Source organism: Tupaia chinensis, unplaced genomic scaffold (assembly GCF_000334495.1).
Source record: "Tupaia chinensis unplaced genomic scaffold, TupChi_1.0 Scaffold000119_2, whole genome shotgun sequence".
NCBI lineage: Eukaryota > Metazoa > Chordata > Mammalia > Scandentia > Tupaiidae > Tupaia > Tupaia belangeri.
The window spans coordinates 3,849,315-3,866,669 of record NW_006159586.1 but is presented as its reverse complement, the minus strand read 5'-3'; the positions used below and the strand labels follow the sequence as shown (position 1 = coordinate 3,866,669).

General features: G+C 49.2%; 1 protein-coding gene across 2 annotated transcripts in view; it reads left to right on the top strand.

Moving 5' to 3' along the window:
- Positions 1–17,355, top strand: part of MYO5B (myosin VB) — a 275,873-nt gene that overhangs the window by 197,730 nt on the left and 60,788 nt on the right. For both annotated transcript variants that reach the window (XM_006144449.3, XM_006144451.3), the window contains exons 20-22: positions 436–592; positions 1,942–2,181; positions 10,168–10,401. In XM_006144449.3, the coding sequence (XP_006144511.1) occupies positions 436–592; positions 1,942–2,181; positions 10,168–10,401 (631 nt within the window). The remainder of the gene's footprint in view (positions 1–435; positions 593–1,941; positions 2,182–10,167; positions 10,402–17,355) is intronic.

The following is a 17,355-nucleotide window of genomic DNA, read 5'->3' as shown; positions in this document are numbered from 1 at the left end:
GTTCAGCAAACATTGACCAGTGTCTTCTCTGCCAGACCCTGTTCTAGATGTCGGGGTGCAAGATGGTGAGATGCAGCCTGGTCTGTCCAGTGAAAACATGGGATGCAGAAGACTGACGAGGCAGCTGCTGAGGACTGCCCAGATGCAGGGGAGTGGGGACAGTCAGATGAGGATCACAGAAGGGGTCAGACTCAGGCTGTATTTGAAGCCAGAGTAAGGTGGACTTTTTGGATTATGAAGAGAAAGCCAACTCTGATGGTCCAAGCCTGAGCCTGAGCCATTGCTGCATTCCCTAGGGGTGCTGACAGGGGCTTCCCTAGGGTTGTCCCGATAGGGCCCCAGCAGGAGGCGCTCGTGTTCACAGACAGCTCATGGCCTCCACGTCAGTGTGGCTGATACTCCCTCCCTGACTGCTCACTGTCTCCTGTTCCCCAGGCTGGCCGAGCACCTGCGGAGGACCAGGGCGGCTGTGGTGCTCCAAAAACAGTACCGCATGCGGAGGGCCCGCCTGGCCTACCTGCATGTCCGCAGGGCTGCTGTCATCATCCAGGCCTTCACTCGGGCCATGTTTGTGCGGAGAAACTACCGCCAGGTGAGTAGCCTCCCTCAGGGACTTGCGAACTGTAGATGCAAATGGATGGTCACCAACGCCAATATTCACTGGGTGCTCCCAGCTCTTTCCTAAGTACTTTCACATCTCTGCTCTCAGCAATTCCTTTCTAAAGCTCCATGAGGTAGAAACAGTGTGTGTTTTATCTCTTTGACCACTGAGTTGATATCTGAGTTGCTCAGAGAAGCCAAACTACTTGCCACAGTCAGCCATGGCAGGGCCTGGTGACCCTCGGGAGCTCATTTGGACTTGAGAATATGAGATGCTAGTCACCATTGCCAGGTCTAGCCCTCCACCTAACAGAGGAAGAGCCTGAAGCCCGGTGAGATGAGGCTGGCGGGGGGGACCTCAGCTCCTCTCTGCCAGGCCATTGCTCTTCATGTTACTCCAGCAAAACCAGGATCTTGTTAGAATGCCCCAAGTGAGGATGCGTTCATTCAGCCAAGGGACACCAGCACAGCCTAAGAACCATGCTGACTTAAAAGAGGAATTGGAGGGAAGTGTCTAAAATACTCCTGGTTTTTTAAAATATTTATCTCTTCTATAAATGGAGGTGTGATTTTCTAAATAGTGAAAAAATATAGTCCATCATGATGGTGGAACACACCCTGGTGTAGTATGTGGCTGGTGGGGAGAAGAGTCTGAATATTCTTGAGAGGTTGGTGACGTCTATGCGATGCCTCCACGGAAGGGGCAGGTGATGTGTGGAGGCAACCAGCAGGAGGCAGCGAAGCGTGAGCGCTGTAATAGATGCAGCTCCCGACTGTCTCCAGAAGGTATGACACTGGTGATCTCTCAGCAGGTCTGCTTATTTATTTATTCCACAAATGTTAATTTTGCAGGGTATTTGGACAAGAACATTGGTGATGCTTTCATTTCCTGAGTGACTTTTAACTTGGTAGAAAAATAAAAAAGGAGCCAGTGAATTACAAGCCACACGTGTAATTATAAGCCATTATTCTACTGCGGACTCCCACAGGAGTGTCTGCCTTTCATCTGCTACCCACCATCACCTGTGGGAACCACATCTGTTAAATGGGGACAGGCCAGCCGATAATCGTTAGGCCCTCATAACAGAGGCTTAGACTGCCTAACTAGTTTTTTTTTTTTTTTTTTTTAAAGGAAGTAAAAACAAAGCTAAACATAAGAGTTTAATGGTTCATCCCCTGTGGGTCCCCAGGCTGCAAATCCTAGAAGAAAGGTATTCATAAAACACCCACCAAAGCCTTAAACTTAGAGGGTTCGTTCTCTGTATTTCCTAAAACCAAGGCTGGCCCTGGCTGTCCACTCCTGCAGTGCAAACCCACATGGTGTGTGTGTTTGTCCCCCAGGTCCTCATGGAGCACAAGGCCACTGTCATCCAGAAGCATGCCCGGGGCTGGATGGCACGCAGACGCTTCTGGAGGCTGCGAGGTGCGGCTATCATCATCCAGTGTGCCTTCCGGAGGCTCAAGGCCAAGCAGGAGCTGAAGGCCCTCAAGATCGAGGCCCGCTCGGCAGAGCACCTGAAGCGCCTCAATGTGGGCATGGAGAACAAGGTGGTCCAGCTGCAGCGGAAGATCGACGACCAGGTCAGCGTCAGGAGCTCCCACCCAGGTGTAGAGGCCAGAGCAGGGCATGGGGCCATGTTTGAGAGAGACCCAGTATTTTCAGGGAACTGCACATGCCAGAGACTCAAGGATGCATGGGGTCATTTGGGTTTTGCCCCCATTTAGCAGAAGTTACTGATGGTGGCCGACACAGTAATGCCTCCCCACTGCTACCTCCCAGAGATGTCACTACGGGATCTATGAATATGTCATCTCATGTGACACAAGAAACTTTGCATATGTGATTAAGTTATAGGCCTTGCAGTGGGGAGATTATTCTGGATTATCAGGTGGACCTAGCATAATCAAAGGGTCTTTATAGAAGGAGGGATTCAGAGGAGATACAGCAAGAGTTGGGTGGGACTGATGCAGGCCCAAAAGCCCAGGAATGTGGCAGTCTCTGGAAGTCAGAGATGACAAGGAAACGCCCCCTTCCCCCAGAGCATCCAGGGTGCATGCAGCTTCCTTGACATGGAAACTCGTTATGCTAGACTGAAGGCATGTTTCCCCTCCCCTGCAGAGGCAGCATCACTGGCGGTGGTGTGGTGACAGCAGCTGGCCTTGACAAGGGTTTCTCACGTGCCAGGCACTGTGCTAGCACTGTGTATCCTCACACAACAGCCCCCTAATGTCATCATCGTCATCCTCTTTGCATTGATGAGAAAACTGAGAGGGCAGGCAACTTCCCAAAGTCACACAGGTGGCAGTGCTGGGGCCAAGATTTGAACCCTAGCTGTCTAGCTCCAGAGCCCAGGTTCTTCTCCACTCTGCTCTATCACCTCCTTGTTCCATTGTGTGGTGGAAAGAGTACTTGCTTTAGAATCAGAATTCCATTCAAATTCAGCTCCACTGCTTAAAAGTTGAGTGGGTAACCGCTCCAAGCTTCAGCTTTCTTATCCATAAAAAGGAGCTGATCAGACTATAAGAAGAGTATACACACACGTATACATACATATATACATATACATATATGTACACACACATATATATATGTTTATATATATAAAGGACCTGGTGTGCAGGAGACTGCTCAGAAAATAGTTACCATATAGTTATTAATTTTATTTCATGAAAGAAAAACACATTGAGCCCTGACAGGGGGTCGATGCCACACATGGTCAGGCATGATCACAGGTGTCAGTATGTATCCAGCATGTTCAGATTGACCCATGGTCTGAATCCCGGGCCTTGTCATAAGGCTCTAGTATCACACTGTGGCGCCCCACTACCTGTACCATAGCAGCCGGGCCTTACTCTATGGAAGCTTTTCCCTTGTCTTTCACTCTGGCCACCTTTTCATGTAAGTCGATCAAGGAAGTAATAAGTAATTGGTCATGTCCTTGCAGAGAGTGGGGTACTGTGCAAAGTTCTGCAGGGACTCAGGACAAGCATGGGGCACTTGGCTCCTTCCTTCAGGTTGGTGAGATGAGGCTTGCACGCACATGTGCACACACCTATACTGTGGTGCTCCAAGCAGCCAGTCCTTCTTCCCTTCAGAAGACCTCTCTCTGGTGCTTGAGTGTTGCAGGGGCTTCTTCAGGTGTGAGGGATGCAGGATGACTTTGGCCTACACAGGGTGCTGTGTTACAAGGGCAGCGTCTTACACTGACAGCGCCGATTCCCCCTGTGGTGTGTTGAGCACCCCCCTGTGCCAAGCCTTTGTGCTGTGCCTCGTGTTCTCTCATTTGTTCCTCACACAACCTAGTGAGGTCATTTTGAAACTCATGGAATTGTGGATTATAGACATCAAGTTCCTTGCCAAGGCCACAGAATTAGGAAGCGCTAGGACTGGAGTTCCACCGAGGGCTGCCTGGGTCCACAGGCAGAACAAGAGGGAATGCTAGATTTTTGACCCCAGACATTACCAAAGTATCAGCCATTTCCTGTGCGTGGTCATGGCTAAGTTGGGCTCCTAGAGTTGAAAGCAGACTCACTGTTATTTGTCATGCAAAGAATTAAGGTGACCCTGGGAACAGGCTTCTGCAGTGCCCCTAGAGGGTTTCAGGAGCCTCCTTAGAAGGGGGTAGGGGAAGGACACAAAGAGTAGCATGTAGGGGTGTGAAGACAGAAAATGATCATTGGGGCACCCAGGCATGGCCATGGAGGACACTTGGTTTTATTGCACCCAGGCATGGCCTTGGACGACACTTGGTTTTACTGCACCCATTCTGTACCAGGCCTTTTTTAAGCTTCTCATGACCCCAGTAAGGCAGGAAAACAAATGAGCTTTTGCTAAACCATCTTCCCTGACCAGGAGCCCAAAAGCAGTGCACAGAGAGGGACAGGGTATCTCTGTTTCCTTGCTCTGGCAAAGACTAGGCTTGCCGAGAAGAGACCGTCTCCCTCGTTTGTTCTCTCTCTGAGTTCTACGGGGCGTCTTATGGGCGTCTATGGGGCTTCTTGCTGGGAAGCAAGACAGAAAGTCCGGGTGCAGGGAGGACCACACTCAATGCTTCCCCTGCTGTGCCTGCAGTGCGGAACCAGGTCAGGGAAGAAGGGGCGCCACCCACAGGGCAAGAGTGCAGAGGAGAAGGCATGGTCCCTGCCACTGGCCATTTGAGAAGAACAAGCACAGAGAGGATTTGTGCTACTGCTCTCCCTGGCTGTCTCCGGCTGGCCAGATAAGACATCGCACAGTCAAACATTGCCAGTTAAGTGTCCAGGCACAGTGCAGTCAAGGATGAGTAGGCTTCGCCCACCGCACCTGCCAGGCCAGGAGACCTATGCGTTCTCCCACAGGCCCTGACTATGCAGCCACGGGGCTCTGCAATGGCGTTGCTGATTTCTAAAGTTGACTTGGAAGGATAAAAATAAATCTACTAGTTTACAGTCCACGTGCTTAAACATCAAAGAGAAACAGATTTAAAAGGCCTATTTTTAAAAAGAGCTTTTGCCTTAAGCTTCCTGCCGGGGAAACATCTGTGAGTGGTGGCAGGTGCTCGCCACCCTGGGCAGGGTGCCCTGCCTGCAGAGGGAGATAGGGAGAGGTGGGAGGGATGGGCGAGCTCTTGCTCTCTCTCAGCCCTCCCTGTGTTGCCTGACTGTGTACCTGACACCAGACTGAGATATTAACTGAGATATTAACTCATATAGTCCTCACTACAGCCCTGCGAGATCAATGTTAATGTTAGTCCCATTTTAAAGAAGAGTAAACTGAGGCATTGAGTTAAGTATCCTGCTCAAGCTCACACAGCTAGTAGGTAGCACTGCTAGGACTGAAACTTGGCAGGCTGGTTTCAGGGCATGTTCTGCCACCTCTGACCTAATTATGAGACCTCTGTTCACTGGGAGACTTCTGGGATATGGGAGCATGCCTCAGTCCAGAGGAGGCTCTGACCCTTGGTTTAGGGGTCATTCTCATCCAGGTAGCATTGTCCTTGGAGCCAGCTGGCATTTTACCGTGGGCTGTGTGACCCAGCGTCAGAGAACACGCTTGACATTCTGTGGCGAGAGGAGGACTTATCAGCACGATCTCCTTACCAGCTCCTTAGAGGCCCTGGTCCCACTGCTGTCTCTAGCAGATGGGGCCAACGGTTTGGAAGTGAATGGGTTTGTTTTTTTTCTCTCAATTCCTGGAGACAACTCAGGCAACTGATTGCTTTACACACAAGGTTCTTAAACCAGAGGAGATACACATGTAGCAGGGATGCCATAGACAAAGATGTCCCAAGGTATTTATCAGGGTTGCATGGGGTTTATGGACAAAGCCCCAGCTGGACAGAGGCATGGCTGCTGTCTGTCATACTTGCATCCAGAGCTGATAGCATGGATGTAATTGGGCCTTGAGTCCTTCAGAGTACACTGGCCTAAGATCTGTAAGGTAAGTCTGGCACAGAATTCACTAACACCTTGATCTGGCTAAGGCAGAGTTGCTGACCCCAGGCTACCCTGTAGAATCATCTGGAGTTTTTTTTTTTTTTTTTTTTTTTTTTTTAAGAGGTTCTTGCCTTAGACCATGTGCACTTGCTGGAGAGAGAGAAAGAGAGACAGTGAGAAATCACCCCCAGGGGATGGCCATGCTGCAATCCCTTTGCCTCCGTTCTCATCCTGGGATCTTGGACACACATGTACACATGCCCACTGTGAGTTTCAAGTCATTAGGTCCAGGACTCAAACCACAGTCGGCCACATGGCAGTCCAGCAATGTAACTGCTATGCCATCTGCTGGCCCCTAGTTCTTTGCCCTCTTCTGGCCCCGGGGGGAACTTTTTTTTTTTTTTTTTTTTTTTTTTTTTTTAATCCCCACTGCCCAGAAGTCAGCAAGGGAGTAAACTGAAAGATCAAACCCCAGGGTAAGGTGAGCACCCAACATTTGTGTCCTAAGGCTCTGCACTCTGAACGGGAGAGAAAAGACACAAATTTGGCATTACGTTCCCAACAGAAGGAGGGAAACAGGTCACCTGAAAGCTCTTGGAAGAGAAACAGTGGAATTTAGGAGGCCCGGAGCTGTCTCTGGTGCTGAGTGTCTTCCTGTGGGTTTTCATGATCTGTGATGTAATGAGCCACATCCTTCACGATATCCATCAGCAGTAAGCACAGTGACAGTTCCTGGGCCATTTCTGACAGTGTCCCTGGTGAGGGCCTACAGCATGACTTTTTTAGCCACGGTGATGTAGCTATGAACTCAGCCGTCTGCCAGTCTGGCTTTATTCAAGCACACAAGCAGAGTGACTCAGCCAGTTGAACGAAACCATTTTTTTTTTTTTTAATAATTTGGAGTCAAATTTTCAGACCCTTATAAGTATAGGTTATACACAAATATATTTTATCTTTAAAACATGACAGAAATCTAGGGATTTAAATCTAGGGATTTAAAACATGTCAGTAGCTTTTTTTAAAGATTTTTTAAATTGAATTTTCTTTCATTATTATTTTTAATTTGATCAGAGAGAGGGAAAGTGAGAAAAGCAAGCCGCCACGTCTTAGGACTCAAACTGCGGGGTTCGAACTGCGGGCATCCATGTGGGAGTCCAGTGTTTCAACCACCACTCTACCCGCTGGCCCCAGCTTTTTAAAAATCGGTACACTTCGTGGGCACTTGGTAAATATGACAAATCAGATTCCACATACAATTGAGAAACAGTTCCTTACAAGGCACAGCTTTATGGCTGTTCTGTGCCTCAGTGTCCTCGACTGTCAAATGGGAATGTTAACCATCCTTAACAAGATTTTTGGGAGGAGTGGATGAGTTAATATTTGAGGGGACTTTGAAAAGTTTGTGGGAAAATGGAGTTAAAGTACGAGTTTATTTTGCTGGAAACATTTTTTGAAAACCATGCTGTTTTTTCCTGATACACATTTTTCATAAACTTTCTGGAGCCCCTTGGACGCCGAGCACATAGCACAGTGCCTTACTGCAGAAGCACCCCGCAGTAATAATAGTCTGTGCGGAGACTTGCTGCTTGTCACCATGCAGGCTGCCTTGGGGACCAAGGCTCTGTGCACAATTACGTGTGTTGTATACCAAACAAGTGTGCCTGGGTATGGGGACAGGTTGACCGAATGCCAGTCTCTACTCTGCTTACCTGACCAGAGGCTCACCCTGGAACAGTGCTATCCAGGCTGTGCACCCCTGGGGCTGTGTCCATCCGTGAGGACAACTCTGGAGTTCATCCCTGCACCGCCTCAGTGATTCTGTTGGGATGCTGCTCGTACTGACAGGATAAGGGGCTATCCTGGTCCCACACCTCGGGCAGCCTTCAGAGAGTTCTGAGCAGCCCTTCAAGGGACTCCCTAGGGAACTCTGAATGAAGACAGCTGATGACAGCTGACGTTTATTGAGCACTTACTGTGCACCAGATACCTAGCTAAGCACGTCATCTCTTGAAATCCTGGTAACAACCCTACGAGACAGGAGTTACTGTTCCCCCTGCTTGCCCCTTGAAGAAATGGGCAGAGAAAAGTTAGATGACTTGACCAGATGTATACAAATAACCAAGGATAGAGCTGGGTCTGAACACAGGTCTGTCCTGCTCCAGCCCCTCAACTCCATGTCCTCCCTGAGCCTGGTGTCACAAGTCAGGACCAGTGAAGCTGGGCCACCCAGATACACGATTCTCTGCATCAGGGTCCTAAGGGGTTATCTTTGTCCACAGCAGGATAGGATCTTCCTGAGCCTCACCCCTCACCTCAAAAAACCACCACCCTGTGTGCCTCTCTATACCCTAACCAGCTCCACCTGCAGACCCCACAGCCCAGTCCTCCTCCATACTGGCCTGACCAGGCTGCACCGCCTGGAAGTGACAGCTGGGCAGAACCTTACTCCAGTGGGCATTCCCTGTCCACGCCCTACTTCCCTGTGCTAAAACTCCACCTCCAAGGGAGACCCGGACCAGAGTGGGAGGTCCAGATACATAGTGGGTCTTTCAAATAGGTGCTACTTAGTTGTACGTTGTCTTTTTGACTCCTTAGAGCAAGGCTGATGGCCAGACTGACTTGAGGATGTGTCGGGTCGGACCTGGGAGGTCGCCATAGGGTGCGGGGGACCTCATTCTGGTGGATCAGTGTAGGAAACGTACTGTGTGAGTTTTGACACGCGGGCACAGCCTTGAGGTCCCATAGTGTGTGTGGTGCTGTACAGGAACCAGCAGCTTGTCTCTTGCTGCCCTCACTGCTCTCTGGGAAGTTTAGTTTCTGGTGTGAATTAATAACTGATTTCTGATGCTCAAGCTTATTGGTATTTTAGCCAGCAGCTCTGTTCTCCTCGGAGTTCCTGCAGGGTACAGCAGAGAAGAATAATCAGTAGCTATTTGTTGCCTGCTTGATTCTTTGGAGAACCTTGCTTCTTCCTCTCCACTTTTTCTCACTCGCCACTTTGTGCCTATGCTTTCAACATTTTTATTTTTTTAGAATTATTCCATTTTATTTATAATTATTAATTTTGCTATTTTTTAAAGAATTGTTTATTTTATTTAGTGGTGGTAGTATTCATTTGAATAGAGACAGGAGGAAAAAGGGAAAGTGAGAAAGCAAGCTACTAGGTCTGGGACTCAAACCACAGTCAGCCGTGTGAAAGTCTAGCGCCTTCCCACCATGCCACCTGCCAGCCCCATATCATTATTATTTTTTAAGTTGCTACAGGGTGCATGCATTCACTAGAAACAGACAGGGAGAGAGTGGGAAGACTGAGAAAGCAAGCCACCAGGTCCAGGACTTGAACCATGGTCAGCCATGTGAGAGTCCAGCTTCTCAACCACTATGCCACCTGCTGGCCCAGATACTATCAACTTTGAAGCTCCAATTTCTGACCCTAATGTACACCAGCACTTGACTCCAGCACTAGGTTCTCAGGGCTCTAGGCACATGGTTGGGGAGGGCGGAGGGGGTTGTGCTCATGCTTACATATTGCTTGAGTGCCTCAGTGATTGGGTACTTGGTCTGTAAGGGCTTGGCATGGATGGGGACCTGCCAGAGCATCAGTTTCCAGGGTCAGAGTCTTACTGGGTAAACCATGACTGACAGGCGGTGAGAGTGATTCTGAACCCCCTCGGGATGGGCCCCCTTGAAAGAGGCGATGCTGAAAGGGGTTCTTTGTCTGAGAGCCAGCGATTAGGTTGCAACTCTTTGTCCCTGCAAGTCCAAGAGCCAGAGGGCTCAGTGCAAAAGAACGGGAAACCTAAAAAGCAAGGGCCACAGATCTTGGGAGCCAGTTATGTCATTCCTGCAACTTAAAAACCAGGTGCGAGATCTGTCCAGCAGACAAAGACACCCACTGCTGTCAGCCAGCATCCAGCTCTGCTATCTGCACGTGGAAACTCCTTGAACTATCTTCACACTATTTTTCTTCAGTTTCTCCCAGGTTCACAATAGTTTTGTTAGGGAGAGCCCAGGAAAGCTTTTGAGCATGTAACGATTGTGGGATTTAATTCTACCTCAAAGTTCCATTTTTGATTGCCTTCATGCTTTTTCCTGGCCAAATAATTATCTGTCCTTCTATCTCCCCTCCCCATTTGCTGATGTTCTCCACAGAACAAAGAGTTCAAGACCCTGTCAGAGCAGTTGTCCACCGTCACCTCCACTCACGCCATGGAGGTGGAGAAACTGAAGAAGGAACTGGCACACTACCAGCAGAACCAAGGTGGAGACACCAGCCTGAGGCTGCAGGAGGAGGTGGCGAGTCTGCGCACGGAGCTGCAGAGGGCACACTCGGAGCGCAAGGTCCTGGAGGATGCCCACAGCAGGGAGAAGGATGAGCTAAGAAAGGTGTGTGGGGCTGCAGGGGTGGGTGCTGGTGACTGACTGGCAAATAGCCCTCTACTTTCCATAGGTGATTTCTTTGATAAGCTATAAAATTGCCATGGACTTTACTAGGGTTCGTGCCCACAGAGTGACCATTCTGTCTGCATGAAGACAGAAAGCAGCCAAGCTTTGGGGGAACCCACACACACCTGTGTCCATTCACCTGACGAGTGTTGACTGAGTTTCCATCATTAGCTGGCTACTGCGGCATCCCCTAAGAGGAAGGACAGCATCTGCCTTTGAGCATCTTCATTATAGCCTGGAGTTAGTCCCTGGTTCTGCTCTGTGGACTGAGTCCTTGTTGACAAGAGAGGTATTACAACAAGGGTCATGGTTGTTCTTGATGTTGCCCGGAGGGTCGGGGCACCCCTCTAAGCCTCTCTACACATAAGTCACTGTGCCTTGGGGAATTGGCCTCTAGTTTTAGTGTTGGCACTTTCCCCCTGCCTCACCTGCTCTGGGTGGTGTGCTCAGTAGATGTGCCCCTGCCCAAGAACCTGAGCTCCTGGGCGTTGTTGTGGCTCTCAGACATCAGGATACAGTGACTCCCTGCTCCACTCCCAGCCAGGGAAGTCCCACGGAGCACTGGAGAGCCTTCTGCAGACTCAGGCCACTGCTGCTGTCTCCCATCTCCACAGCGATCTGCTGTCCACAGGGCAGATAGCATGATGCCCACCCTTAGTACCTATCCATCACGGGGCAGGGCCCATGGGCTGGGAGTCTAATGAGGGAGGGATTTGGTATTCTTAGTGCTGGAAGTGTCATTCACCCCATTGTTAGTCACGTTGCTTTTCAAAATTGGGGCAGACCACATGCTGCCCAGAAAGGGTCTTTGGAGTGACAATGGAATGCCTAGACCCTTGTCTCTGCTCTGCTCTTACCAGGCACATCAGGGAGTCTTACTGGTGTTCATTCCCTCACCTCTTTGTAAAAGGCAGTTGGTCCAGATCCTCTCTAAGGTTCCTTTTGGACTTGCACCTGGTCAGTTCTATGAAATTGTGTTCAACATTCAAAAGCTTCTGGAAGGAATAGAGAACTTCAGCCCCGCCCTTTGGTTTCTGTCTCCCTCTGTCTTCCTCCCTTCTCCTGGCCTTAGTTCTCAAACACAGTGAGAAACAGGCCGATGCCCACATGAGTTGAAAGCTGAGCTGGGTTTGCATCGGCATTTCCTTGCCCCAGCCAGAACCTCAGCACCATCGGCCATTGTCTTCACCCAAATTCCAGGGGTTTCCAGAGCTCAGAGTGGGGTCCAGGTGAAGACTGGGTGGAAGAGAACAAGACCAGTACAGCCAGCCTGGTGTAGGAAAGGCCACTGTCCCAGTGTGTTTCTTTAGGCACCATAGACCCACTTCCTAGATCACCCTGCCAGCTGCCCAACCACGAGGCTCAAAGTAGACCTCATTCTCGGGGATAGAGCATGGTGGGTCTTGGAAACTCTGTCAGTATAGCTGCAAGCCTGTGGCGTACAAACCTCGGGTTCCACACTTGGGGTCTGTGGACCCTGGGAACAAATGGGTGAGTGGTAACCCTTCTGTGTGAATGAGTGCAAGAGGGTAGGGCTCCAAAGATAGAAAAAAAAATCAAGATTAGAACTGGAAACTGCTGAGACTGGTGACCTGGGAAAAAAATAAGATAGAAAAACAGGAAAAGAAAAAGGAAAACTCCCAACCTGTGGGTCCCAGTCAGATTAGACACCTGTGAACTTTATTCCTCCCAGATCCATAAAACCAGGGTGTCTCCTGTCTCCGTCCCCACAGGCAGCACTGGACTCGTCACCTCAGTAGCCTCCCTTCCCTACTTCCCACTGTGTGACTCGGGGACTCAAGGCATGTTTCGAATGCCCAAGTCTCAAGCACACAAGAGCTAGTGATAGGAGAGCCCTCCTGTGGCAGAGCAAAGCCAAGAGCAGACTCCTTCCTCTCTTAAAATAACGGCTGCTTTTCCCCAGAACTGTGTGGACCCAGGTCTGAGACTGAGAGCTGGGAACTGGTAAGCAAAAAATAAGGACACCGTGAAAAAGGGACAGTGAGAACAGAGGCAGGGCATAGAGACTTCCCTGACCCCAGACCACGGCAAACCCAACTTAGCAACTCTTTAAAAAACCCCACAGGACACAATCCTCCAAGTGCAATGTCCCCTTCTTTCCAGGAGAGCAAGCATTCTTCCTTCTCTGGGGTCTTTGAAACCTTTTCATTCTGGTAGGTGGGTGGCAGATCGAGGGACTAGTTTGCCTTTTTTCTTTGGCCTTCTGCGCCCAGTCAGGGTTTAATATTTATCAAAGGCACCACATCCAATCCTAACAAATGCTGAATAATCAGACACTGGGTTTCCTCCTGGGCTTGTCCAGGGGCCTGCTCCACACGGAGTGAGATTGATGAGGCCAGCGAAGCATAGTGAGGGAGCTGACTGCCAGTGGATGTTTAATTAATGGGCTTGATATTGCTGTCAGCAGAGGCAGCCCATGCTGCATCGGGACTGGCATCCCCACCCCTGATGGCTTTAATTGGCAGGCCACGTGACCTTCCACTTTGCCTTGGCCTATGGAAAACCAGATCACCCTGGGACCAGAATGCATCTCTGTGGTCCCAGAGCCCAGGGAATCCCTCCTCCCACCTTGGCTGTATGAATTAGGTACCCATTGTTGCAAAGGTACCCATTGTTGTTGCCTCTTTCTAGACCCTTGACCTCCTCCCATTTGAGCCGGTGTAATGTATATGTGTGTTCTTTTTAAGGCTTCAGTGATCCCTAGGCTGGCTGCTTTTGTACAAATGTGCCTTTTTGTGCAGTTGCATTATTTGGTGTCCTTGGGCTACTGTTGGCCCAGAGGAGATTGCGTATTATCTAGAATCTGCTCGGGAGGTGGTTTGGTGGGGCTCACTGTCAGGAGACAGGTTGGCACAGTGGTTCAGAGCCTATGATACAGGTTCCCCGGGTGAGGACTGGCAACCCACAGCCAGGGGCCTGGTTCTGAGCAAGGGTCTTTGGCACTTGTGGAGAGAGACTAGCAGGCCCCCAGGCCCAGAGCAATCAGCAAGCTTCAGAGCCATGCTCCTGACAGCTCAGGATTCATGATTTTTCAGGAGGAAGTGGTTATTATGAAGGAGACCTAACTCATCCCTGCAGAAGGAAGTTGTTTCTCTTCAGAAATCACAGGGGTTCATGGCATTCAACAGGTATTGCTTGAGTGCACTGCCAGGCACCATCCTATACCCTGAGACAAAAGTAAACAATTTAAAAAGTCCTTCTTATCCTTACAGAGCTTAAATATTTGGGGGAGGGGGTACAGAGAGGCATTCAAAACAATATCCAGTATCTATCATGTGCTATAAAGAAGAATAATGTCGCACGTAGGGCAGAGAGGATGGCCCATGAGGGGCTAAGGGATGTGGTTCCTGTGATGGCCAGTGAAGGTCTCTCTGAGAAGACACCTAAGTGAGGTGGAGGTGATGAGCGTGAGGATTTCTAGGGAACAGGTGACAACGGGAGCAGCAGGTATGTGGGCCCTGTGGTGAAAGCAGGCTGGGTGGGTTGGAGGGACCCACAAGGCAGCCATCGGGCTGAAGTGTACGGGCAAGGAGGAGAATGGTAGGAGGGTGAGGTCTGAGAGCTGGGACGGTGAGATCGTGAAGGCTCTTCGTGAAACCTCAAGTGCCTATCTCTGACTTGGGCACTTTAGATTCTATTAACTTAGGGATGGGAGATCACATGAGACCATCTTGGAACTTTGAGTTTTAGCCATCATTTCAAAGTTGCCCTACTATCTAAAGGATGTTGATTTCAACATTTGTGGGGCCAGCAAGTGGCATGGTGGTTAAGGGCACTGATTTTCAACATTTGCTTTAACATCTCGCCTCTTAGTTTAAACCACAACAACCAACCAACCAAATAAACAAACAATAACAAGCAAAACACTAGTACTATGCTTACTTGGAAGAAAAATTTACTCTTGGATAATGGGCAAGTGACCTTTAAGATTCTGCAGAGATGGTGTTGTCTTTGCCAAGGGCCATGCTTATAAATTTCTGCTGAAAGGGGGGTGCACAGCACAGAAAGGTAGGCAATCAGACAGGACTCTCCGCTCACAATGTGGGGCACATCCCCTTTACTAACTAGACAAGAAAATATTTTTTTTTCCCTAGTTACTTGCAAGGCCCAGGAAGATGAGGACTTTTTCCAAGGAGAGGGGAGGGACTTCTCTGACTCTAGTCTCCTCTCTAGCCCATCCTCCCAGCTCTTGCCAAGTTAATCATCCTAAGATACTGCTGTTTCTGCCTTTATTTCATGCTTATTCTTATGTAGATCTTTGACTCCAGAAGGATTCTTTTTCTGGCAGTCTCCTCTTGATGCAGTTTTCCTTCAGACTTCTTCATTCCGTCATTCTCCAAGCCCGGGGGTTTCTGCCCTAACTCGGCATCTGAAGTCCTTCCCTCCTCCTCCTCTGCTCTTCCCTAGTCCCTGTAGCACACACCAGTTCCCTCCCAGTAGTTCTCACTGTCAGGACCACTCATTTGAGGCCACTCTAGGTGGTTCATGGCTGTTCTTTGTGTCTGTCTTCTAGACTACTCATGTTTATTTGCTTTATGCACAGCATGGGCAAGTGACCTGTCACAGGACTTTGCAGAATTAGAAGTGCTGTTCCTACCAAGGACCACGCCTGCAAATTTCCACTGCAGGATAGGTGCACAGCATTGTGGTTGGAAGACAGATGAGCCTTTCCTGACAGGCATTGTCCAACCAGTTTGCCCCACAGTTCGCTGCTAGAAACCTAGCAGTTGGTTCTTTTTTGAGTCCAAATGTCCAACTTGAAAAAACAAGTCAAGACGGAACAAAGCCCATAGCTACATTTATATTTCCGAAGATAAACTAGCAAAGGCAGTTCTTTGCCATGTAGCTGAGTAATGCAGGTTCTAGCCTGATTGTTACAGGCTTTTCCTCCATGGCTCTAATGAGCTGTCCCAAATCACCTTTTAAAAGTAAGGGATATTCCTTGGGACCAGCAGATGGAGTAATGATTATGTCGCTCGCTGGACTCCCATGTAGTCAACTGCAGTTCGAGTCCTGGACCCAGTGGCTTAAAACTCATGCCAGGCACCTGTGTGTTTGTGTCCAAAATCTCCAGAGGAAAACGAAGAACAGATTGTGGTGTGGCCATCTCCCCTAGGAGGTGATTTTTCGCTTTCTGTCTCTCTGTTTCTGTCTCTCGGACATGAATACACGCACCCTATGGCCAAAAAACAAACAAACAAAAATCTCTCTTTTAAAAAAAGTAAGAGATACTACAAGTAATATTCCTCATAAGAGTTAAAAGACACCCCCTTCCCAAAATGGGGGAGTGACTGAATGGTATTTAATGAGTCCCCAAACCTAGTGACAGTGCCAGGGGAATGTACCTGCCTGTTTTGTGTTGCTAAAGTGACTCACTGTACCCTGCATCCCTGACAACTCACAAAAGGGAACCATTGGGCTGAAGAAGTTTGTTACCTGCAGTGTCTGCCCAAAAACTCTATATGCTAGCTGGGAAGACTGGAGGTGGCCAGTACCTGGGGAAATGTGATTGGGGAAGCATTCTCTGACTTCCCAGATGTGTGGAGCTGAGGTGAGATTGGCCTTCCCTGCATTTCACTAAACAGCGGGAAAGTGGGCCTGCCTCCCAAGTCCCTACCTTCAAAATCGTTCAGGCGAGGAAGAAAAACAAATCTCCCCTGATGCCACTTTGATGTATGGCTTAGAATAACAAAGCCAAGTTCATCGGAGGCCTGCATTCATGAATCAGAGCCTTGGAGATGAAGGAAAGAAATGAGGCTTGGAAACAGAAGTTGTTGATGGCATACACACTGTTAACCATGGCTCTCCCAAGTCGGGTGTTAGATCCTTGGTTGCTGCAGTGAAGCCACATGGTCTGAAGTGACCTTCTGTGGAATGGAGAATCCAGGTCCTGCCTGATGGAAAGGGCCGGCACTCTGTACTGGTCAGATGGCATCCTCCACTTCTAAGGGACTGACTGTGTGTAGGATGCTCAGAGGAAGTGAGGATGGTGAGGGTCTCAGAAGCATTTTCAGGTGGCCTAAGACGACTGTTCTGTGAGCCCTGACAACATCTGGATGGTGGATAAGGGAAAGAGCAATCTCGTTGGAGGTTAAGATCTGATCTGGTTACTTCCCGGCCTGCCATAGGCTGCCAGTGGTCCGCTGGCTCCTAGAGGACAGCCTTGTTCCTGGTGGGTGGAGCTGGAGCCCCGCCTTCCCTGCTGGCTGTGGTGCAGGCCCAGCTTCGTTTCATCCCTGCCCACTTTATGTTGGAGAGGTACAACCCCGTGGTTGACCTGTTGGCTGTGTTCAGTTTTACTTTTCTCGTCTGTCCTGGAAAGGAAGGACTATTTGCCAAGCTAATTTAAAGGTGCTCATGAAGTTATTGAGTGGTGAGCTGCTGCCAGAAATGGCTAATTAGAAGATACGACTGAAGGGTGTTTTTTCTATATCATATGTGCTCCCTGAATTGAACTATTTTTTAACTATTTGACTAAATAAGCTCGTGTTTTCTAGATGTTTTAGTCAACTATATAAACAATTATCTTTAAAAACAAAAAAAGTAACTTTAAACCAGGCTCTTATTTTCGACTCAGGAAAGTATAGGCTTCTTGACTCGGTCCGCAGGGCCCTTCTGTTGGCTGGACAAGAGGGCAATGGGCAGGTCCCAAGGATGCAGCAGTTGGGCAGTATGATTGTTTTGGTCCACTTTGATGCATGGTCCCACCTAAATGGATGGACAAGGAAGCCACATGTTCTGAGGGACTCTAGAAGGATGCGTGGGCCTGGTGAGAGCAGAACACCAAGCACAGGTGCCCACCCCATGGTGGCAGCCTAGGGAGGCTTCCCAAGAGTGATAGTTAAGAGCTAACTAATGAAAAGAAGCTAACTA